This window comes from Tachysurus fulvidraco, chromosome 2, assembly GCF_022655615.1.
Source record: "Tachysurus fulvidraco isolate hzauxx_2018 chromosome 2, HZAU_PFXX_2.0, whole genome shotgun sequence".
NCBI lineage: Eukaryota > Metazoa > Chordata > Actinopteri > Siluriformes > Bagridae > Tachysurus > Tachysurus fulvidraco.
The window spans coordinates 17,005,498-17,028,370 of record NC_062519.1 but is presented as its reverse complement, the minus strand read 5'-3'; the positions used below and the strand labels follow the sequence as shown (position 1 = coordinate 17,028,370).

At 41.3% G+C, this 22,873-nt stretch overlaps 2 protein-coding genes across 7 annotated transcripts in view; one reads left to right on the top strand and one right to left on the bottom strand.

Annotated features, from left to right (window-relative positions):
- Positions 1–95: 95 nt before the first annotated feature.
- si:dkey-202e22.2 (netrin-4) lies at positions 96–6,788 on the bottom strand. The gene is made up of 10 exons (XM_027155786.2): positions 6,366–6,788; positions 5,460–5,869; positions 4,967–5,314; positions 4,153–4,279; positions 3,879–4,067; positions 2,125–2,341; positions 1,795–1,922; positions 1,614–1,682; positions 1,212–1,382; positions 96–474 (listed from the first exon to the last, which is right to left on the bottom strand). The coding sequence occupies exons 1-10, from the start codon at positions 6,418–6,420 to the stop codon at positions 338–340; spliced, it is 1,851 nt and encodes a 616-aa protein (XP_027011587.2). The 5' UTR covers positions 6,421–6,788; the 3' UTR covers positions 96–337.
- Positions 6,789–15,476: 8,688 nt separating this feature from the next.
- dnah1 (dynein, axonemal, heavy chain 1) overlaps positions 15,477–22,873 on the top strand; it is a 32,568-nt gene continuing 25,171 nt past the window's right edge. Inside the window, exons 1-19 of one of the 6 annotated variants that reach the window (XM_047809124.1) lie at positions 15,477–15,963; positions 16,353–16,500; positions 16,676–16,732; positions 17,117–17,295; positions 17,397–17,568; positions 17,719–17,851; positions 17,989–18,156; positions 18,534–18,780; positions 19,234–19,391; positions 19,481–19,692; positions 19,766–20,064; positions 20,192–20,342; positions 20,461–20,654; positions 20,777–21,002; positions 21,182–21,301; positions 21,902–21,984; positions 22,155–22,296; positions 22,420–22,575; positions 22,675–22,873. In XM_047809124.1, the coding sequence (XP_047665080.1) occupies positions 16,369–16,500; positions 16,676–16,732; positions 17,117–17,295; positions 17,397–17,568; positions 17,719–17,851; positions 17,989–18,156; positions 18,534–18,780; positions 19,234–19,391; positions 19,481–19,692; positions 19,766–20,064; positions 20,192–20,342; positions 20,461–20,654; positions 20,777–21,002; positions 21,182–21,301; positions 21,902–21,984; positions 22,155–22,296; positions 22,420–22,575; positions 22,675–22,873 (3,028 nt within the window). In that variant the 5' untranslated portion in view covers positions 15,477–15,963; positions 16,353–16,368. Of the gene's footprint in view, positions 15,973–16,136; positions 16,154–16,352; positions 16,501–16,675; positions 16,734–17,116; positions 17,296–17,396; positions 17,569–17,718; positions 17,852–17,988; positions 18,157–18,533; positions 18,781–19,233; positions 19,392–19,480; positions 19,693–19,765; positions 20,065–20,191; positions 20,343–20,460; positions 20,655–20,776; positions 21,003–21,181; positions 21,302–21,901; positions 21,985–22,154; positions 22,297–22,419; positions 22,576–22,674 lie in introns of those variants that run through there. The other 5 variants (XM_047809130.1, XM_047809128.1, XM_047809122.1 and 2 more) reach the window with 5 other exon arrangements.

The following is a 22,873-nucleotide window of genomic DNA, read 5'->3' as shown; positions in this document are numbered from 1 at the left end:
TCCCCGTTTGTCGGTTCAGTATGTGTTTGTGACACAAAACGTGAAAAAGTGTTTCGTACTTTTTTTAATTAAAAGTTTACAAAAATAGACTATTTAACATTGACTGAAGGAAAACGAATCAACTGGTTAAAAAACAAAACTATAATATCAGAATGGACGCTTAGTTAACGGACTGTAATAGTTGGTGGAAGCAATTAAAGCAACTGCCCTGAGCCGTGTATCAGGGTGTGTCACATGGGAGATTTTACAGTTCAGTTAACATTTCAGGGTTTACATAACCAGCTGTGAAGTCCTAGTTTTCAGTGTTGTGTATCCGTCACTTTCTGGAACGTTCTTCTCATAAGCAGCCTTGCCGCAGAGCTTCGGAGACCAGAAAGCTGAGCGTATCGGTCCACGGTACTACCAGACTCCTCATGGTGACCAGCAGACGACCCGTTTCTGCCTCCTCTGAACCGGCCAGAAGGTACTCTGCTCCTGGACGCAGGTGGACAAGCATACTTTAGAAAAATCCCTGAACACCAAGGCCTCAATCACACACACCTCTCTACACTCTCCATAACTTAATCTCCTCATGCTTCGCTCTGTACTAGATATAAACAGCCTCAGAAACCTATAAATAAATCTGTTTTATACACTAGATACAATTAAAGGGTTTTCTCATAAAGAGGTGGTGGCTGGGATCAAAGTTTTTGCACATCATTTTGTATCACCTTTACATGAAATAAAAAAAAACTGTTCTACGTTTACTGTATTTGGCAGAAGCCCTTTTCCAAAGTGTCTTACATTTTTATCTCATTTTATACACCTGAGCAGGTATGGGTTAAGAGCTTTGCTCAGGGGCCCAGCAGTGTCAGCTTGGTGGATCTGGGATTTGAACTCAGTCTGATCATTAGTCCAACATCTTAACCTACTACATCCCTTCTCAGATATTCTGTGGTTAAGCCATTGGACTGATGGGAAGGTTGTGAGTTCAAAAACCCAGGAAAACCATACTGCCACTGCTGGGCCCTTTACCGAGGCCCTTAACCCTCAACCGCTCAGTTTTATAAAATAAGATAAAAATGTAAGACGCTGTGGATAAGGGCATCTGGCAAATATTTCATGTCTGTCTCACTTGTGTAGCTCCAGGATCTCAGCTGTACTTAACGTGACTAATAAATCAGCAGGTCTGTGCAGTTGTTGTCAGTTACAGTAACATGCAGTTCTAGTACCTGGGTTGAGGACGGGGCAGGTGCAGCCGCGGCTGGTCCAGGAGAGTGGGTACAGGCTGTGTGTGCCCTGAGATAACAGCACGATACCTGAGCGCAGCACCTTCCTCACCTTCACCTGCACCACCGCGTGCGTGCCTTTATCATGAGCTGACAGCACACTGGCCTTGATCACTGCACAGGAGAGATGAGCACATACTTTAGTCTTCACACTGCATTCAAAACACAAAGGTGAGCATGTAATAAATACCCAAAAAAAGGTATTATGCAGAATATCATAAGCTTAAAGTTTTCTGAGAATCAGCAATCAGCTAGTTTCTGAAAAAAATCCATCATCCTCTGTGCATGTTTTATTTATTTTACTGTACATTCTTTTGGAATGTGTCTGACTTGGTCTGATTTTACCGTAAGAATGTTTCATCCTGCACAAATCAGATACACTCTTCACCTTCCTTTCCTTGCAGGCACATTTCTCTGTAAAGTAGCATCACACCCACACACACACCACACTTCAGGTCACAGGCTGTCAGTACTTTTTATGTACGTTCAGTGTGGATTCACAGCTGGATTCAGTGTGTTAGCTCACCTGAGTAGTACAGGGCAGAGACACTGAGCTCGTTGGACCACGACTTGGTCTCCTCATGCTGGTGGAAGTGAGTCAAATCAGGAATTTTACCTCCGAGGGGAATGTTGTGAAATTCTCCAATGGTTTTGCTGGATAGAGAAATAGATACATCGAGAAAACGTGTCCAAGTTAAAGCCTAAACCTTTTCCATGATGACATAAGAGGTTTTATTCATGCACAATAAATAAAAATAAAAAATCTATACATGAATCACTTCATTTGAACAGTGGAGCAACTGTTAACGAACAGATAAACGAAGAGAAGTAATGAGTTCTCTTCTAGGACTTTCACCTTTCTAAGCATTGACCTGTAACAGTGTCACAGGTCAGAGGGCAGGCGCAGGGTCTGCAGCCCTCTAGTCCAAAGCCCCAATGACCAGGCAGGCAGTGATTACAGCTCGCCCCCCCGACACCAGGCTTACAGTGGCACTGCCCGCTCCTGGGGTGACACCAGAGCGCCTCCTCGTTGGTCCTGACCGACACCGAGCCGACCGGGTCGCACCAACAGCCTGGGGTAAGAGTAAACACCAGCTTTACACATTAACACTTAAACTTAAACATTAGCATTTCGGACATTCTCTGTCATCGATTTAATAACAAACTAAAAGACTAGGATTCAGTGCACGGATCAGACAGATAATGTGCAGAATATTTTCACTTTAGGCATGTCAGTAATTTTCTCCAATAGTAAAATATGTACATTAAAGGGAGGGAAAGTGACAATGTAATGTCACGGTTCCTCCTGCAGAGGGCGTTGAAACATTTTGAAATTCCCAACACTAACTTTCCACAGGTAAGAAAGTTTTCTCTGCTGATATTTTGTGATTGCTGCCATGTCTGTAAAGCAGGAATATCTGATCATCCTCTAAAAGGTCTATTGGACCTCCATGAAGATTTTGGACCTCCACTGAGATGATCCCAACCCTATGAGGATCCTGAGGCATCTAGAGATGTTCTAGATCCAGTGGGACTCTGTTATTTACATTTACAGCATTTGGCAGAAGCCCTTATCCAGAGAATCTTACATTCTCTCTCTCTTTTTTTTATACAGCTGAGCAATTGAGGGTTAAGGGCCTTGCTCAGGGGCCCAACACAGGCAGCTTGGTGGATCTGGGATCAAACTTTCAACTTCCCATTGGTAGCCCAACACCTTAACCACTAGGCTACCACATTCAATAGTATACCACATGTTATGCTAAAGAAAAGATGCCAACTCCATGTGGTCTTTGAGGACAACAATCGTCTCATCAATACTACATTTGTCACACTGTATATTTATAATCACACCCTCCAGTGTCACCCATATGAGGATGAGGTTCCCCTTTGAGTCTGGTTCCTCTCATGGTTCCGTCATTTTTCTCCCTACAGTCACCTGAGTCACCTCAGACTTGCTCATCGGGGATAAATACAAACACATTTAAATATATCTAATATTAATCTTGAATATTTGTATTATATTAATCTTTATATTATTCTTTATAATAACCTTTTGTTCTATGTTTATGTTCTGTAAAGCTGCTTTGAGACAATGTCAGTTGTAAAAAGCGCTATACAGATAAACTTTTAGAATTGAATTTAATATTTTCACATAAATAATTTCTTTTCTTATGTAAAGCTTGCAGGTCCAATTGTAAATTGTAAGTCCAAATTATGTAAATGCATATAAAAATCATTATATATATCTGCTATAAATTTGTGTTCCTTATACGAAACTGATATCAAATCAACAAAGTCAGGTCTTCACATGTCCTTCATCCTGAAGCCTTGGGCTACGAGTCTCCTCTTCACTGTCAATATTTATCTGAAATACCAAAGTCTGTATTAAGTGCCAAAGGCCTAATCCTATGTTATTACGATTAGACATTACACTTTTCAGCACTTGATTAAACACTTCTCTGTTTAATAAGGTCAGATGCATGTTTTTACACATAAGATGATACTGAATGTGTTTGCATCGTATTTTGCATGTCGTGGCATGTATTTGGTGAACTTTGTTATTCCTGTGAACTCTGCACATTATAAAGAGTTACTGATTCTCTCACTTACGTGTGCAGGCTTGAGGCGAGTCGAGGGGTCGAGCCGGGTGGCGTCGGTATCCAGGGCGGCAGCGTTGGCACCTCCGGCCTGCGGTGTTGTGTCGGCAGTCATCGCACACACCTCCGCTGGTGCCACCTGTGGAGCTCCACACTCGCCTGGAGAAGTGACAGCTCTCTGCATGACCATGACATTCACACTCTAGGTAGAAAGAGCAAGCAAAGAAAATGTGAAGGAGTCCTCGGTCCTAACCAACTTCCAGGCAGTACTCAGATAGGGCACTTACTCTGACAGGGGTTCGGTTCTCCACTGCTGCCGTTGGCTGCTTTCCACGGCCGATCGTTGTAGAGCGGAGCGCATTTCTCACAGTGAACGCCTGCTGTGTGGTGAGTGCACACACACCTGCCCTGCACCTGTTCACACACATTTATGCAGATGAACTTCTGAACTTCTGTCTGCCCTTATAAACCAATCACAAATAAGAGTTTGTTATATTTTCATAATTTTTTTTTATCATGCCTCTAAACCGTTTACATTTAACCAGCCCAGAAATGAGCTCCAACCCCAAACAAAGCAGGACTTTTAAGCTTCACCCTTCTTCCCAACACGACAACCCACACAGCCTGTCAGTATATAGGATGCAGTTCGACTAATCCTGAACTCTTAGGATTGACATTCATTCATTCATTTTCTACCGCTTATCCGAACTTCTCGGGTCACGGGGAGCCTGTGCCTATCTCAGGCGTCATCGGGCATCGAGGCAGGATACACCCTGGACGGAGTGCCAACCCATCACAGGGCACACACACTCTCATTCACTCACACACTACGGACAATTTTCCAGAGATGCCAATCAACCTACCATGCATGTCTTTGGAACGGGGGAGGAAACCGGAGTACCCGGAGGAAACCCCCGAGGCACGGGCAGAACATGCAAACTCCGCACACACAAGGCGGAGGCGCGGATCGAGCCCCGGCCTTGGAGGTGTGAGGCGAACGTGCTAACCACTAAGCCACCATGCCCCCTAGGATTGACATAATTAACAAAATTGATCTGTTTTCTGAATTGGAGCACTTGTTCCTTTCTCAGGCTAACTTACCACGCCGCTGCTCTGAAGGCTATCCGGTCTCCCAGAAGGACGGCACTGCTCTGCATGTCCATGACACAGGCATGTCCCTCGTGCCAGGAGCGAGAAGATGGCATAAAGAGCAGAATCGGAGTGTGTGGCATGATGAAGTGTCTGTCTGGGAACTGTGGGTGAGACTGGGAGGTTGGGTGCTCGTTGTGGAGCATTGCGCTCCCCCTTAGAGGTGGTGAAAGGGGAAGCAGTACAGTGATGGGGTTTCAGGAGGCGTATGCGCAGGTTAGTTAGGGTCAGTATGGACAAGGCTTCAGGACTGTAGGGGTCGTCTATCCCTCTGCCCTGAGCCATGGACCGGAAAATCACCTGGAGGGGAAGCAAGTATAGATCTTTTTGATCAGAATAAAGCTTAGTTCAGTTTTGAAAAGATTCATTAATTCAAGTCAAAATTGAGCACTATGAATAAATTCAGGCATCTCAGTCAAGGTGTTTCTATTTATCAACAACTTGCCTCTCCCCCAGTACAAGGCATGGCACCGGAGTATCTGGAAGTGCAAAGTGCCTCCTGCTGGCTAACATCATCAGGGAGGCTAAAAGCGGAGCTGCAGTTCTCAGCAAAGACCTTCAGTGTCTCCCAGGTGCGGCCAAAGTCCTGCGAGCGCTCCAGGCTCATGGCAGCGGGACGTGGTGAGCGGAACACCATCACCACATGGGTGAGGCAGAAACGATCCTCCAAGTCCAGGCGGATTTCATCCTCTCCGGCTGCTGTGGCCCCCGATTCCCACCACGTGTCCGGGTGGAGAAAAGGATCGTCTGCCATCAGAGAGCTGTTGGAGCAGCAGGTTGACTGTGTGTGAAGAGTCCTGCCTCTGGCCAGGTTGCCCACAGGGGGGCTGCAGGCATGGCCCACACATCTGGAGGCTGGATTAAAGGGAGGGAAAGTGACACACACACACACACACACACACACACACACTAATGATTGATGCTGAGATAAAACTTTGGCTGCAAATGAAACCCATTTCTGTAATTCTACACAGATAAAAGCAGCCAGGGAGGAAATTATTATTATGTTTACTGAATATAAACATGATTTGTTTACATCACACATGCAAGCAGGTTTATTGGTGTCTCATCTGTGCATGTATTCAAGCCAGTTTCCCTAGAATATGCTTGACCAGTGTATAAAGCACACAAAAAAAGAGTATAAAGGTGTCTTCAGCACCATACAGTATATACAGTACACTAACATGTCATTGTTACTGCTGTGCTGAGACTCTTCATAACCCAGCTGTGGTCCTGATGGACCGGTAGAAGGGTGCCAATACTTTTGTGCATAGGAGCAGAGACAGCTCTAAGGCTCTAACAGAGTGGCAGGATAAAGTAGCAGCTCAGTGTAGAGGACAGATCTCCTCACCTGTCACGCCGTGCAGAAATCCTAGAAAAAGCATCGCAACCCGCAGCCGCTGCATGTTCGAGACCCGTGACGAACTGGCGCGCGTAAAACCGGGACAAATCACAGCACGACCGGAGCAGCGCTCTTCATCCTCTTCTTCATCACCTCCTTCATGTGCGCCCAGTGCGGATAAAGTCACAGAGTAAAGATCTTAGAGCAGATTTTTCAATGAACTCGAGAAGGATGCGTTGCTTCGGATCTTCTGGACACCTGCTAAAATCCGCTTATTCCGTTTCCTCGGACCTTCCGCTGCTGAAACAACACGAATCATGTAACACAGGAGCACAGCGAGATGTTCCTGTAAAGCGCACTCTCTTTCAGATGCGTCTTCTTTTGTGTAAAACCTTGAGTACAGCGCCTCATACAGGACACGAGCTCGACGTGCACACACTCAGACACAGACACCGTGTGTGTGTGTGTGTGTGTGTGTGTGTGTGTGTGTGTGTGTGTGTGTGTGTGTGTGTGTGTGTGTGTGTGTGTGTGTGTGTGTGTGTGTGTGTGTGTGTGTGTGTGTGTGTGTGTGTTTGTGTGTGTGTGTGTGTGTGTGTGTGTGTCCCCCAAACCGAGTACCACACCTTCACACGCACACAAAAATGGTACCAAACTATGCTTTTAGGCAGCATGGTGGTGCATCAGGTACCATACAACCTTACACATCCTTACACATCCAGGGGTTGATCCTGAGCTCAGGGGTGTGTGTGTGTGTGTGTGTGTGTGTGTGTGTGTGTGTGTGTGTGTGTGTGTGTGTGTGTGTGTGTGTGTGTGTGTGTGTGTGTGTGTGTGTGTGTGTGTGTGTGTGTGTGTGTGTGTGTGTGCGCGCGTGCACGGTGCCCTGTGATCCAGTGCATCCCCACCTCACATCAGACGCATTCCACAGTCATGAAGTTTCCTGATCATGAACATGTCTTTAAACTCCTGTCTTTATAGCTTTGTTGTGGGTTAAAGGCCAAAAGTGGCTCTTTAAATTCATAACCCTACGGCTCTTGCTACTAAATTTGGATTGTTGGATAGAATTTAATTTCTCAAAGCATACCCTTAAAACGAATTCCACATGTCCGACAGAAAACTTCTACCTCTTGCCGAGGACATGAGGACAAGGACCTCATCGCTAAACATTACACACGCCGTGGTTTCTCATTTTATGACCACGAGTAAAAGCAACAGGCACCGAACATCCTAGTAAAGTCTCATCAGAGCTCTTTACGGCTGACTGATCGCACCACCAATAAAAAGTCAAGCATTTCTGGGGCTATTTTTATACACCTAATTCTCGAATTATTTCTTGGATTACTCTCTTTATAATATGTTCATAGTATGCATCATTTATATTGTTAGAGGGATTGCGATGGTGTTCTAGTGGTGTTCATTTGAAAAAATCCTTCATCATCCTGTTCTTCAAACTCCTTCAGGCTCCTTCAAATTTTAAAACTCATTTATGTTCTTTCTGTTGTAGATCTGCTCTCCATTAATTTCCCCCTGCCGCCATTTTGCTTTGCTGTGTCCCGGCCTCCTGCTTTCATCCATCTCTGTCTCTCGCTCCTCGGTGTCTGGCTCGTGTCCAGGCCGTAAACCACACCGAAAGATTTCCTTTCCTTCACTTTCCTTTATCTTCACCCAGCACTGTGTGTCTGCTCCCATTCCACTGCCTCACACAGGCTGCGTGAGACGGATATCCTTAAGGGAGCTTGCATTAATCCTTTCGATGGTGCGTCAGCTGGTAATATTTGATCTTTGCACGTGTGCAGGCCTGATTTAGAGACTGTCAGCTCTTTCGGACTCCGTATGAAAGGAGGAGAAGGATTTGAGTTTTTTGGAATATGTGTGTGTGTGTGTCTTAGCATCTTTAACAGGGAGAGAGACAAATGTGTCTCCTGTTTTCACCCACCCTACAGTATGTTTTCTTTCTCAACCAGATGATTGTGTGGCATTTTGAGCGACACTATTTTTAGTCACTTCCACAGCATTTGATTACATGATTAAGAAAACGCATGTGATGTACAGATTCATGAGATAAAGATGGATTTGGTTCTCTCACTGATTTTCTTATACTACAGTAGAAGTAAATCATAAAGGCAAACCCAACCTAGTTATCTGTCGCTCTCTAGACAGAACTATAAGTGTGTATATAGTGAACATACTGGCACACAATCATGCATAGGGTTATTATACAACCTTATACAACCTGAACATCGCTTCCATGTAACTTTTATTTTAGTTATTCCATCAATCTCGGTGTAGACACTGTCTTTCACCTCGTGTGGCTTTCTATCTATATAAATTGACAGTGTTTAGCAGAGGCCTTTATCCACAATGATTTACAGAAGTGCTTTGTAGTCTCCATCAGAAACAGATCCTTGTTCTAGTACCATCATGTCAGCACAGAACCTCTGCATAGTTTCGTGTCTTGCTTCCAGGATCTGACATTTCACCCATTCATCTTTTTTAATCGAACTGTGATAAATTTCTACCCCTTTTTATTGTTTGTGTGTAATCCCGTCTCTTCGTATGTGCATGTGCTCCTCAGGTGAAACATGTTAAAGAGCTGTAACGTCTTAAACGGGAAACATGTGTGCATACCAGCGTCTATATTTGGCAGCTCGTTTTGGTTTGAATCGCATTTTTAAGCTTAATTGAAGTGGCGGTAATTGTCTAGGATTTATTGTGCAGAAAAAAACAGTTGGGATTTGGCCAGACCTCATGTTGGGAACCTTTTCAGCAGCTCATTACAGTAAAACAGGGGAAGACATCGGTACTGCATTGGCCAAATGAAGGCAGAATAAAAACAAACCCAGATCTCATAGAATGTGTGGATGCTGAATCGACAGCATGAGCTGATTTTATCGTGTTTTGACCATGAAGTGTTCTTTAGAAAGATGTGAGGATCTGAGACAGAACTGAGGAGGGAATTCCAGACCAGGGCATCTGGACCAAGGAATCTTTAATTCCTCTGTACTGTATATGCACATCAGTCCAAAATGTGACCAAAATGACCAAAATAATGAATGAATCTCAACCGGTTAAGTCAAGTCACGTCAAGTCAAGTCACCTTTATTGTCACATCACCACAGCACATGTGCCATGGTGAGTGAAATTCTTGGGAGCGTGCTCCAAAAATTGCAGAACCATTTACATACAGAAGTTAAGAAACAGAAATTAAGAACAGTTTACATAGAGTACTACTAGACATATTTACAGTGCACTACACATTATATACATTATGTACTTATATATGTATATAGCTGTATAAGTATAAATATAAATATTATATATATGTAATATGTTAAGGTGCAACAGACTGTACAGATACAGAAATGTCCTGTGGTACAGATAGCTTATTGTCAGATAGATTATTATATTAAATTAAATGCAGTGTGTATCTATAGTCCAGTGTGTATAAATGCAGTATGAATGCAGTGTGTGTGTATAGTCCAGTGTGTATAAATGCAGTATGAATACAGTGTGTCTATAGTCCAGTGTGTATAAATGCAGTATGAATGCAGTGTGTGTGTGTGTGTGTGTGTGTGTGTGTGTGTGTGTGTGTGTGTATAGTCCAGTGTGTATAAATGCAGTATGAATGCAGTGTGTGTGTATAGTCCAGTGTGTATAAATGCAGTATGAATGCAGTGTGTCTATAGTCCAGTGTGTATAAATGCAGTATGAATGCAGTGTGTGTGTGTGTCTATAGTCCAGTGTGTATAAATGCAGTATGAATGCAGTGTGTGTGTGTCTATAGTCCAGTGTGTATAAATGCAGTATGAATGCAGTGTGTGTGTATAGTCCAGTGTGTATAAATGCAGTATGAATGCAGTGTGTCTATAGTCCAGTGTGTATAAATGCAGTATGAATGCAGTGTGTGTGTGTGTCTATAGTCCAGTGTGTATAAATGCAGTATGAATGCAGTGTGTGTGTGTCTATAGTCCAGTGTGTATAAATGCAGTATGAATGCAGTGTGTGTGTGTCTATAGTCCAGTGTGTATAAATGCAGTATGAATGCAGTGTGTGTGTATAGTCCAGTGTTGAACTGTTGAAGTTAGAGTGCAGTGTGTAGCGTACCATGTTGTTGTGGAAGTATGCTGTAGGCTGTGTTAGTCATGGCTGTTAATTAGTCCGATAACCGTTAACCTTACAAATACCACAATCTTTTCATTCCCGAATGTCGTTCCTGCCCTTTTATTTCCTAACTTTCAAGAACTAATAGGTGAACATAAAAGAAAATGATCGGCTCTCTCAATGTTTGTTATTTTTAATGTGATTCGTTAAATTGCACTGCGGCATTTAAATTTTTTAATTCTAGTCTATTGTCCATTTTCACTGGATGGTGACATCTATTAGAAATCTACAGATGTGTTGTCTCAGTGTGACCTCTGCTCATCTAAAAGTGTAAATAATTCAACAACAAGCAAATGAACACTGGAAGGTTTTTAAACTAGGCCTTTTCTTTTTTACTTCCAAATGAGATAACAGTTATATGTACAGTGTGTGCAAATCGTTTGTTGAGAAATAAAAAGTATAAAACACACTACATGTAACCTGTAACGTGTGTAAATGTACACAATCATACACAGTAGGACGTGTAATGAAATGCTTTAAATGAAATTTCAAATTAATGTCAGGTTATTCATATTAAATTCTATAAGTTGTAGCTCCGTTTTTTTTTATGTTTCTCCGCTATACACACAGTTCATTTTTTATTCTTTTTCTTTTTTTTTTTTTTTTTACATGATTGCATTTCAGTTACTGTGAAAGAAAGAAATTCAACTCTTTTGAAATGGGCGGCATCACTTCTCAGCAGTTCACAGCACTGGGCTTTGAATGTTTGTGTGTGTGTGTTTGTGTGTAGATGAGATGCCTACAGTGACTATGAGTGGTTGCATGTCGCCTGTGTGTAAGAGAAGTATGCGAGTGCTGTTTTGGTGTGGGTAATACATTCAGTTTACGGCTTTGATCTGAGAGAATTAATGACACAGATCAAGCTGTCAGCCTGGCCACTGCTGATCGAGTCCAGATGAAGCACTTTGACAGCTGGTGCCCTTGTAGTGCAAAGCCCAAAAAGTGTGTGTGTGTGTATGACAGAGTGTGTGTCTCTGCATGCACATGTGCTTGCTCATGAAACCCTTTTAAATTTTAAAAAGGTAAAATGTGAAGAATGTTTCGGTGCAATGTAAAAAAAAAAGCCAACAACACCCTAATAAACACAAACCCACATCTTCTAACAAGCTAAAATGGTAAAACGTCAGTCACGCATTAAGACATCTGTGCAAACAAGGAGAGCCGGCTAAGGAAAAGAAAGAATTGTTACAGATATGCAACAGAAGTGAAGACAAATGATTTCTAAATATCCAAAAAGACAATGATAAACTACGTCTTAAGTACTGTATGTTTGAGTACTTTTAAACTTTGGGTGGGGTCACAATAAATCCAGAGCTTACATGAGGTGAGGATACATCCAGAGGAAAACTCGCAGACATGGGAAGAACACTCAAAACTCAGCACTGAGTGGTTTAAGAACAAAATCCAGAGACATGGAAACTATATTTGGCTCTGTGTCCTTCAGTGGAGTTACCAAGTTCCTGTATATGTTTCAGAGGAAACCTGCACTCCTTCCTGCAGAGCAATCCTGACTGGCTCTCTGGCTACTCTGCTGGGGTGCTGAAGCATTTGTGCTTCATAAATCTGCCGAATGAATCCCAGCATCCCTCAGTGTATGTTAAATGAGTTTACCTGACAGCAAATGGAAACGTCGTAGCGTTCATCACACACGCATGCTTGTCTTACTATCATTGTGAGGACCTTCACACTGACATAATTAGCGATGCAGCTTATTTATGCTGTGACTCACCTGAGTCTAACACTGAAAGCGAAAGATTTTCTTTAAACAAGTTTAAAAAAGTATAACAGCTTTGTTCTTAAAAGTCTAAACTGTCAATTGATTCTTGGAATTGTGGGGACATTTGGTCCACATAAAGATATAAAAACATGCCCACGCACACACACACACACACACACACACACACACACACACACACACACACACACACACACACACACACACACACACACACACGTATGTATCAGTTCATTTATGATTGGAGATATACAATCACGCTGAGCTTTTCGCTGATTTTTATGATCTTTGTTCTTTAACACACTCACCTGTTGTCCACTAAAACCCTGAATGAGAAACAATCAGAACTAACACCCCTTCCCTTTCTTCTTTACAAGGTCCTACGGTGTCCACCTGGATCCTACTCTGACCCGTTTGGTCACTTTAGGCTCTCTGAGGTCACAGGGCTGCCCTTAAATATCCCCTCACCTCTGAAAGGCTGAACCTTAACAGATGCCTATTTTAAAGGTTTAACAGAGCCATCACAGTAACAAGGAGTCAGATTTCTCTCATTCGCTCATAAAACACACAGAAGCCTGGCGGCGTGTTGGAATTTAGGTGACAAACTCTGCTCTGATGCTGTATATTTTTCAGCCATAAAGAAGCACAGATCATGCACATATATAATGTTTGAGCTCTTTAACTACTCTCCAGGGCTTAGGGAAAAGCATTTGAACCAGCAGCTCATACACAACACTCAACTAACCAGTGTAATTAATACATTTTGTCAGCATGTGAACTGCTTGGCACAAAAAAAGCAAGTTACAGATACCTTCCTCAAATTCCTTCAGTATTGTACGCTGCGTAAAAGCTTGATTTTTTATGAGGTGCTTTATTGAACCCAATGCTTCAGTTTATACAAATTCCTTTGTCCTAATTCATTTATTTAACTGCAATTCATACATGGTAAAACAATTACATGAACAGTGACTTAAATGAGTTCAAGCAGTTAATTTTTATATACCATATGTGCAAACTATACCAAAAGTCCATTTCGTAAGGATTTATTAGCTAAATGGTTAGACAGTGAGGTATTGGGTACATGATACAGCTTCAGGATGGTCATGCACATACTGTACACATACATTTGATCAATTCAATTCAATTCAAGTTTATTTGTATAGCACTTTTTACAATGGGCTTTGTCTCAAAGCAGCTTTACAGAACATAAACATAGAACAGAAGGTAAACATAAGGAAAATATAGAGAATTAATATAGTAAAAAATTTATATATATTTATATTATATAATAATATAAAAATATAATATAAAAATATAATATATTATATTTATATATATTATATATATATTTCTCACAGTGTGTATGTATGTATGTATGTATGTATGTATGTATGTATGTATGTATGTATGTATTTATGTATGTATGTATATATTTATCCCCAATGAGCAAGTCTGAGGTGACTCAGGCAGCAGAGGCAAGGAAAAACTCCCTTAAACTGGTAAGGAAGAAACCTTGAGAGGAACCAGACTCAAAGGGGAACCTCATCCTCATATGGGTGACACTAGAGGGTGTGATTATAAATATACAGTTGACACAGATTTTTTTTTACAGAATAAACGGTTTCTGTTGTGACCCACATGAGTTTTTCACCATATCCTTGCAGGAAACAAAGGAAAATGAAACTTGATTGACACCATTCTGAGTCAGTATCACACTATAAATTGTTCACCGATTAAACAAATGTAAATCTGACTGATCCTAACAGCATTTCATGGGTTTTGTCATAGACTGAAAGGAGCTTAGTGATCTGTGATTTTGACTAAACTGCCAAAAGACATTTTCGGAAGATTTATCAGGATTGAAATTTACTCAAAAGCCACAACTGTAAAAGTTTTATGTGGCCCTTTCACAATGTGGAAGCAGGCACGACCTCCGGCACCGCTCTTACACGCTGCCAAAATAGACTTCTAAGGCGGTAAAGAGAGATTAAAATGGTGACAGGGATGGGAATTAGAAATGACTTTGTAAACATGTGTTTTTCACTTCTGATACAGCGACCCGCTAACATACAAGCTCCTGCTCTGATCACATCATTTCAACAGACCTGAACACATGTCAGTAATTAATGACAAATAGCACAGGCCTGGAGCTACACTCGAACTGTACAGATTTCACCCCTGATAACACCATTTCCAACAGGCTGCTTCTCTTTTCCTCTATTACAGATTAGTACAGATGGGTCTCGGGGGAGCGAATGAAGTCAGGATTAGGACCGAAATGAGAGAGGTGTCAGTTATGCTGTAGTGGGACACTTTAAAGTTTCAGTGTAAATTACATCAGTGTGGAAAAAAGAGTAAAAAGAGGTCAAGACTGGTGAGATACGGTCAGAAGTGTGTATACAGTGCATGATCTAGCCCTTTATTTGGCCTTCAACAAGGCAGCAGGCTCCTCAAACTCATTCCTGCTTTACTAGAGTGGGTTCTGGTATTTTCCCAGCTCTAACGTTGAAGACACTGTGGTTTCAACATGGCAGCTAAACCCTTTTTTTGTTTACATTGTTAGATTTTTAAGTAGTTAAAGAATTCAGTTTCAGACAAGTTTCAAACCTCCATTACTGCATCATGTTTAAAACCGATGCATCACTGGTGCATTGGATTTTGAAAGCATGTGGCTGATCAAGTCTCGTTAGATGAATCCACTTCCTGTCAACTCATTTCTGTCCTCCACATGCTTTCTAAGACTCCTAATAATTTCTCAGTCATTACCCTGTCTGTGTCTTTAATGTGACAGGAGTCACACGTGACCTTCTGAACTATAGGATAGAGAATCAAATATGAAGCACACTAAAGCATGGAAAAACTAAAGTGGAGTGAAAAATAAAAACTATCCATCATTACTATACTAATAACGTGTATTACAATGATGTAAAGCTATTCACAGTATATCAATAAATATTAGACATTTCAATATAGTGTTTTGGGGAAAGTTGGTGGATTCACATGTAATAAATTCACATATTACTCACATTAATGAAAAATATTAAATATTTATATTCAAAAAGCTAGGTAAAGCTTTCTGAGACCTAAAGCTGGACCTATACTTTATATCACAACCACACTTCACATCAAAGTTTTAAATATAAAACTGTTTACATGATGCACCCCCATTCTACCGAGGAAATGGTTTCACCCGGCTCGCCCTCCACAGCGTCCTTAGCAACTGTTGCCAAGTATGGAGTCGCGGCTTGACAACAGACTTCTGAAAGAATGAAAAGTTCAATAACAACAATGATTAACATATTACTCACATTAATTAACAATATAAAACAAAAAAGCTGTTTATTCTGTCCAGGTGAAGCTGGACCTATACTTTATAGCACAAACAATTTAAATATAACTTTTTTCGTGAAGGGTGCTAACAATTTTAGCGACAATACACGCCCGTCATTTCATGAATAATCGTTTAAACATCTGACCGCTTGCCACGATCAAAGAAAGATACTTTTACTAAAATATAATTTCACTAATCGTGCAGATGTTATGCACCTCCATTCTACGGAGGAAATGGTTTCACCCGGCTCACCCTCCTCAGCGGTAGGAATGGTACGTCCATAGCAACTGTTGCCGCGTCTGGAGTTCCGACTTGACAACAGATTTCCGGAAGAATAAAAAGTTCATTAACAACAGATTATTTGGCAATTATAATATTTACAGGTGATAAAGGTATTGTTTTATAGATATTGAGAAAATAGTGCAATTTTTTGGACATTTTAGTTGTGTATGTTTTAAATCTGAATACATTTCCAATTAATTTAATTAGTTACTTAATTAAGTGTCGTAAATCTGGCTAATTGAAGCTTACAGTCTATTAGACACATAGTGGACTTTCTCTTCTATGCTAGTGGTACTTGCTTCATTTTACTTCACTTTTCATTTCATTTAAACAATTTCTTTTGTAGCATGTTGTTTAGGTTTATTTTAAAAACTTTAGTTATATTAATTCGTCTTGTAATTCCTAGTGATGATCTGTTTACTTTTCAACCCACTGTAACCTGAAAACTTTTTTTTTCTTGTTTCTTTTCTCAATATTTTGCCCGTTTTAGTCTAAATGTTATAAAAATGGACTCTAAATCACCCGATCAAAACGCTCCTGATGGATTTGGCAGCTTTCTTCCACATCCTCCTGATGATCCCAGACCTGAAGAACCTGGAGAACACAGATCAACTCCACCACAGTACCACTGCCTCTCAGTATGTACAGTACTTAAGCATTTCCAGTTGCAAAACACTGGTAAAAAAAAGGAAACAAGGAAACAAACAGACAAAAAACTCTTTGTTTACTCTCTTGGATATTGTTGTTGGATATGGTTTTATTTACTGAATCCTAATAAGTGACACTCAGTGTGATGTGTATTGTTGTAAACAGGGTTCAGTGACCCAGCGGAGTTTACTGCAGTCGGGCTGTGACCCAAACACCCCAAAAGGTAAAAACAGTTTAATGTCTCTTTGTATTAAAATGATTGAAAAGTACATCATCACAATTTACCACTTAGGCAAATCTGATGTGACGTTCTAATGTAGCAAACAAATAATAATAGCGGTCTTTCTTATAAGAAAATGCACATCTGTGTCAAAAACCTCTCTTTTTAAGTAATTCCACTCAGATTTAAACAGCATTAACAGTTCATACAGTGGCCTTGTTTGTACCATAAAGCTGGAATTTTGACGGACAAAAAACTGTTCCATTTTACACAATTATTTAAAAAAGATAAGCTTGCAAACATAGTGTTATTTGATAGAAGTAGATCAGAAACTTTATGTTTTTTCCACTCAATATTGATCTGCTATTTTTTTTTTTTCTTTCACCGTAGTAAACACTTTCCAGACCCCCACTGACCTGTTCAGTATCATAGAGAAGGACAAACATGGCCCAAGCACACAGAAACTGCAGCAGACAGACTTTCCATCAGAAGCCTACACACCTAAAGTACAGCTGCCCTACAGATCCTCACGTGGCTACTGGCCTCGCAAGATCGAGATTGAGAAGTATTAGCCATGGCAGAATGATTTTTTAAAATAAGTTTTTAATTGATAATAAGTTGCCCTGATTGTTTTAAACATGTTTCCCTTATTTACCTTTATTTTAGGCGGAGACGCGAATATATGAAGTTTGACATCGCCCAGATTCTGGCTGACCTTGGCATTGATTCCAGTCAGCTTGTACCCAGACCCACAAGCAGTAAGGATCAACCAGAGAGCTCCTGTCTGTCTACCTCAACAACCCCCAGCCCACCGGTTGGTAACTACCTGCCCCTGGAGGTAAGACTAATAACAGTGTCTCAAAAGAGGTTATAATGCATTAAGATTAGTTTATATGTATAATATGCTTATTGTTTGTCTACTGTAGCATGCTTTAGTATCCGTGGACCTGTTTATAGTGTGTGTTTGGGTTCATTCACATCTTTCCAGATATTCTATAATGAGGAGTTTGACTGCCGCACACCTGAGGACTGGCTAGCACTGGGCCGTGAGGAAGGTTCGACTGACCAAAAACCAATTCCTGCCAAAGCTTTCCTGCCGACAGATGATACCGTGTCAGCTGGTACAGACCATTCTCAAGCCAGTAACAGCATTTTACACGCAGATATAAAGAATTAAACTGAATCTGTGCAGTCCTTAATCAAAGAACTGTGCCTCTGCCCTTTTCCTCTTTCTCTCTTATGCTTTATGATGCCTTAGGTGTAGAGGAGCAGAAGAGAAGCACTCCGACTTATGCATGGCAGTCTGTTGGGGTTTTAGGCTACAGCCCGGAGAAGAAGCAGTACATGGTACAAAAAGCAGATCACAATGGCTGTGTGAGAGACAGCAATGGCAGACCAGTTGTCGGTGGAGCACAAATAAACAAAGGCAAGTGTCAGAGAGTCTTATTTGACATCTAGTAAAACTATTATATGATTACAGGCTTTGCTATTAATGGACATTTAAAGGTCAGCATTAAAGCAGTCATGACAAGGAGGCATATGTATCTACCTGTCGATCATTTAATCCTTTAACTGGAAAGGTTTCCTTTTATTTCGGTAGCATTTGGTTCAAATTGCTTCATTGCTTCACCTCAAATTGTCTATTATCTATTATTTTTTATAAAAATTGCATTAATCATATGTCATGTCACTCTAATTATTTGATTGATTATGTGACTGTATCTCTCTCTCTCTCTCTCTCTCTCTCTCTCTCTCTCTCTCTCTCTCTCTCTCTCTCTCTCTCTCTCTCCCTGTTCCTCTCAGGCCCTTTGCAGTCGAATCAATACTGGGTTCCGCGGATCTATTTGCAATTCTGCGCTGAGGACCCACATATCTTTGCTCAGATGGTCCAGTTCGCCTACAGAGCCAGGCACAACACTGAGGCTCTGTTGCTCTACCATCTGTCTGTAGATTGCATGCCAGTCTGGAGTGGGACCCCCACCATACAGTGCACAAGCCTTCAGCACATCAAAACCATCACTCTCAGCACACCAGGACTCCGATTCCCAATGTGAGTGATTCCGAGGGAAAGGACAGATAGAATTAATATGAACACCAACATGGGGTCTCAGGGATTGTTTTTTGGTAAAATAAATAAATAAATAAATAAATAAATAAATAAATAAATAAATAAATAAATTTACATATTTTCTTACAACTACATAGATCCAGTTTATGAACATGATTCAGATATTTAATAATTTCTGCAGATTATCAATGACGTGTCGATAATAAAGGCTTCTATGCCCTGTTCTATTCTATTCTATTCTATTTGTAAATTGGAACCGTGAGCTTTTTATGACTGAACCGGACCATATTATGCTTCATTACATGATGTTTAGAAATTTTATTCATGTTGGTTAAACAGCATGCGACTACAGCAGATTTTCTAAATGCGTGTACAGATGGGCTGTTTGTAGAATAACCGTAATGCGTGTTTGCTATGTGTGTGTTTGAATCCCAGTCTGCAGCAGTGCATGGAAAGTCTAGAGAAAGAGGTTCATCTGGATTATGCCCGTACCATGAACAGAATTACCTTTGATAAGCTTGTGCAGGCCAACCCCAAAGAGTTCTCCTACGTCACACTGCCTGAGAAAGTACCAGAGAGAGTCCCTAACAAAGGTGTGTGTGTGTGTGTGTGTGTGTGTGTGTGTTCGTACACTCGGACTTGCATTTATAGACACTCTTTCTCTTGTGGAACACATGTATAGGTGCCGTGTCTGTACCGGACTACCCATTTGAGAAGAACCGTAGCAAATTCACCTTCATCTCTCTGCTCACTAAACCAGAAGTGATCTCTGCTTTGTCGAACGTTAAGGCTGAATGTAACAGGGTGGCAGCCATGAGCCTATTCCATGTCACCTTTATCAAGCCTCTACGCTTGGAAGAGTTTGAGCTGGCACAGTCACAGATGCACACACAGGTAACAACACAAAGGAACATATACACTAAGATATTTTAGTGCTTTTCACTGAACCTGTTTTGTCTCCCTTCAGGTGCAGCTTTTCCTGCGTGACACCTGGGTCACAAATCTGTGTAACAGGATCCACTTCAACCTGTGTGCTGTTGGTCCTGGCGCGTACAATCTAAGCGAGTCATCCTGGCAGGTGTATTGCATGTCCAAGCTGTGTCGCTTGATGACACAAATACGCTACAAACTACAGGACTCCCTGCGATTCTTGGTACAGGACTCGCTCAGCAGCCTGTCTCAACTCATCATGGAAGCCTGCCACAGTGTGCTGCATTGTCCTCCAGACCTCAAGTGGGGTTCTGACCTCATCCATAGTCCGTACAAGTGAGTAAGAGGGTTTTAGTTCAGAGTATTGTTACTTACAGGTGTTTGTTGAACATGTACAAAAGGTGTCCTATTTCACGCTGCATAGAATAATCCTTACATGCTTTTACAAATGATGTGTTTACAGACCGAAGAAGACCCCATTATTTCTTGTGGACTTGGTCCTGGACCAGACTGGGGTCCATTACAGCACCCCGCTAGAGAACTTTGAGACGTCTGTCATCAGCCTATTAGACAAAGGCATCCTATCCACTCATAAGCTCCCTCATCTGGACAAGGTTACCTACAAGTACACGTCATCGATCAGATGTGATTTAGAACGGTTCAAATTATTACATCGCATCAGACGTTATCTATGTAACCTTATCTCTGGTGTTTTCTGGTTCTCTCTGTTAGTTGGTCATGAAGAAATTGTTTATTAGTGGTGTTCCACTGTTGGAGTCAGTAAGTCTGTGGGAGCCACCGGTGCAGGAGCTGAGAGAGAAGTTGAGCAATACTCTGTGCCAGGCCACCGTTCCTCTCCAAGCCTACGCCCGTGAATACGAATGCTACCTCGAACTTCACAACTTTGATGTCCACACCTTCCTAGAGTACATCTTTCACTTTCTAATTCTGGTTTATTGCTTTATTCAACAGGGTTCAAAGCCTTAAAGTCTAAAAGCTGATTAAAAATGTCTGGCTCATTTCCTGAAACATCTATATCTGTATGTAGTCTTTACAGTAAGCCGAACAGCTCTCTTCAGGAGGTGAAGGAGGAGGTGAAGAGGCACCTAAAGGAGAAAGAAATTTTGGAACAGTCCCTCCCCTCCCATATCGTGATCGGGCCCTTCGTAGTGAACGTAGATGCGGTGAAGAAGAGCCTCGCTAATAAACGCCGCGCTTTAGCTAATGCCGTGATCGAACGCCTTGCTCTCAGGCTTCACATACAAATGGAGGAGGCAAGTTTCATAGTATCACACAATATACTTGTTTACAGTTTCAGCCCTGAAGTTCCGTAGTCTTGAAGGTTTAGTGTTCTTGAGCTGGTAAACCCATAAATTAAGGGCTGCGACATTAGAGGATGCGATTTGAAAAATGTGTTTTTATTTCACCCAAATTATTGTATTGGGTGTATCAGGCATGTGAAGAGTGCAAGGCTATCAGCAGGAAGCTGTATGAGAAGCCCAACAGCATTGAGGAGCTGGCAGAACAGAGGGACTGGATGAAGCAGATTCCGGATCAGTTGAAGGCTCATGAAGTATAAGAGACGTTTCTTTTTAACATCTATCTATCTATCTATCTATCTATCTATCTATCTATCTATCTATCTATCTATCTATCTATCTATCTATCTATCTATCTGTCTGTCTGTCTGTCTGTCTGTCTGTCTGTCTGTCTGTCTGTCTGTCTATCTATCTATCTATCTATCTATCTATCTATCTATCTATCTATCTATCTATCTATCTATTATTTTTAGCAAAATAGTGGGCTATGTGGTTAAATGTGTTTTTTCCTTACTAAATTGCTCCAGAATGTCAGAAGTCACTTCATTAAAATATGCCTTTATATGGTCTACAAAAGATTCAGAAGGCAAAGAATTATACACCGTTTTATTTTTTACACCGTTTGAGAAAAAAAACTGATTTGTATACAGAATAACAAAGGGAGCAATACACCAGGCCACAGGACTAAGTAATCTGGGCCATGTAAACCACTACCTGAGTTTATGTTATCACTTAATATATACTTACTTGATTCTAATGCCATTTGTAGTTCTTAACGCTAAACTCTTGTCTATAATGTGTATCTGATGCATTTTCTTCCATGTGCGTCTCCTAATGCCGAAATGTATTGATAGGAATTCGTGTCCAAAGCCATGGCTGACTATGAGCTGATAGATGAGTTCTTCTACAATCTCTCCAATGAGGATTTCAGTGGAAAGTACGCTGCCTTCTTTTCTAAAGCATAATTTATATTTAACGATCAAACATGATCGCATTGGCTCGAACATACACTTATACACTTGCTTGAACATACACAATATGCATAGTAAAAAAAAAGGGATTCGGTGTATGAGTACTATATTAATCACATGTTTTTGTCATATGAAGATGGACAGCGGTGGCCTGGCCACATAAAATCCTTAGTCAAATTGAAGGTGTGCGCATACAGCATGAAGAGGGTGAAGAACGCTTCCTAAAGATCCAGCTGATTGACCAGAGCAATTTACAGGAGCGTCTAGAGTCCTTAGAGGTCAGAGCACCTGTTTACCTGTGGTTCTCTGTACTCTTATAAATTCTTATTACAGCAAGACAAATTGAAGGCTTTCTGAGAGTCACTTTTGTCAATTTGCGTTTGTATACGTGTGCGTTTTAGATGGTGGTTGCTGGTCTTTCTGTTTATATGGACATCAGTCACGCCCATGAAGTGGCGAATGAAGTGCGTCGGGTTGCGAAGCAGCTGCAGGAGTGTCAGACATTGGCGCAAGTTTACAACAACCGTGAGCGCCTCTTTGGCCTCCCCCTCACTAACGTATGTTTTGAAGCCATGACAGATAACACAGCACAGTTTGTCTAGAGTTTGCTGAGAAACAGATCGATAATTGATATTCATTTATTTTCCGTGGACCAGTATGACAGGTTGCAAAAGCTTAGTCGAGAATTTCAGCCTTTCCGGGACTTGTGGACGACCACGTCTGATTGGCAACGTTGGCATGAAAGCTGGCTAAATGACCCGCTGTCCTCTATTGACCCAGAACAGCTGGAGCGCAATGTCAGCGATGCCTTTAAGACCATGCACAAGTGTATTAAACTGTTCAAAGACATACCAT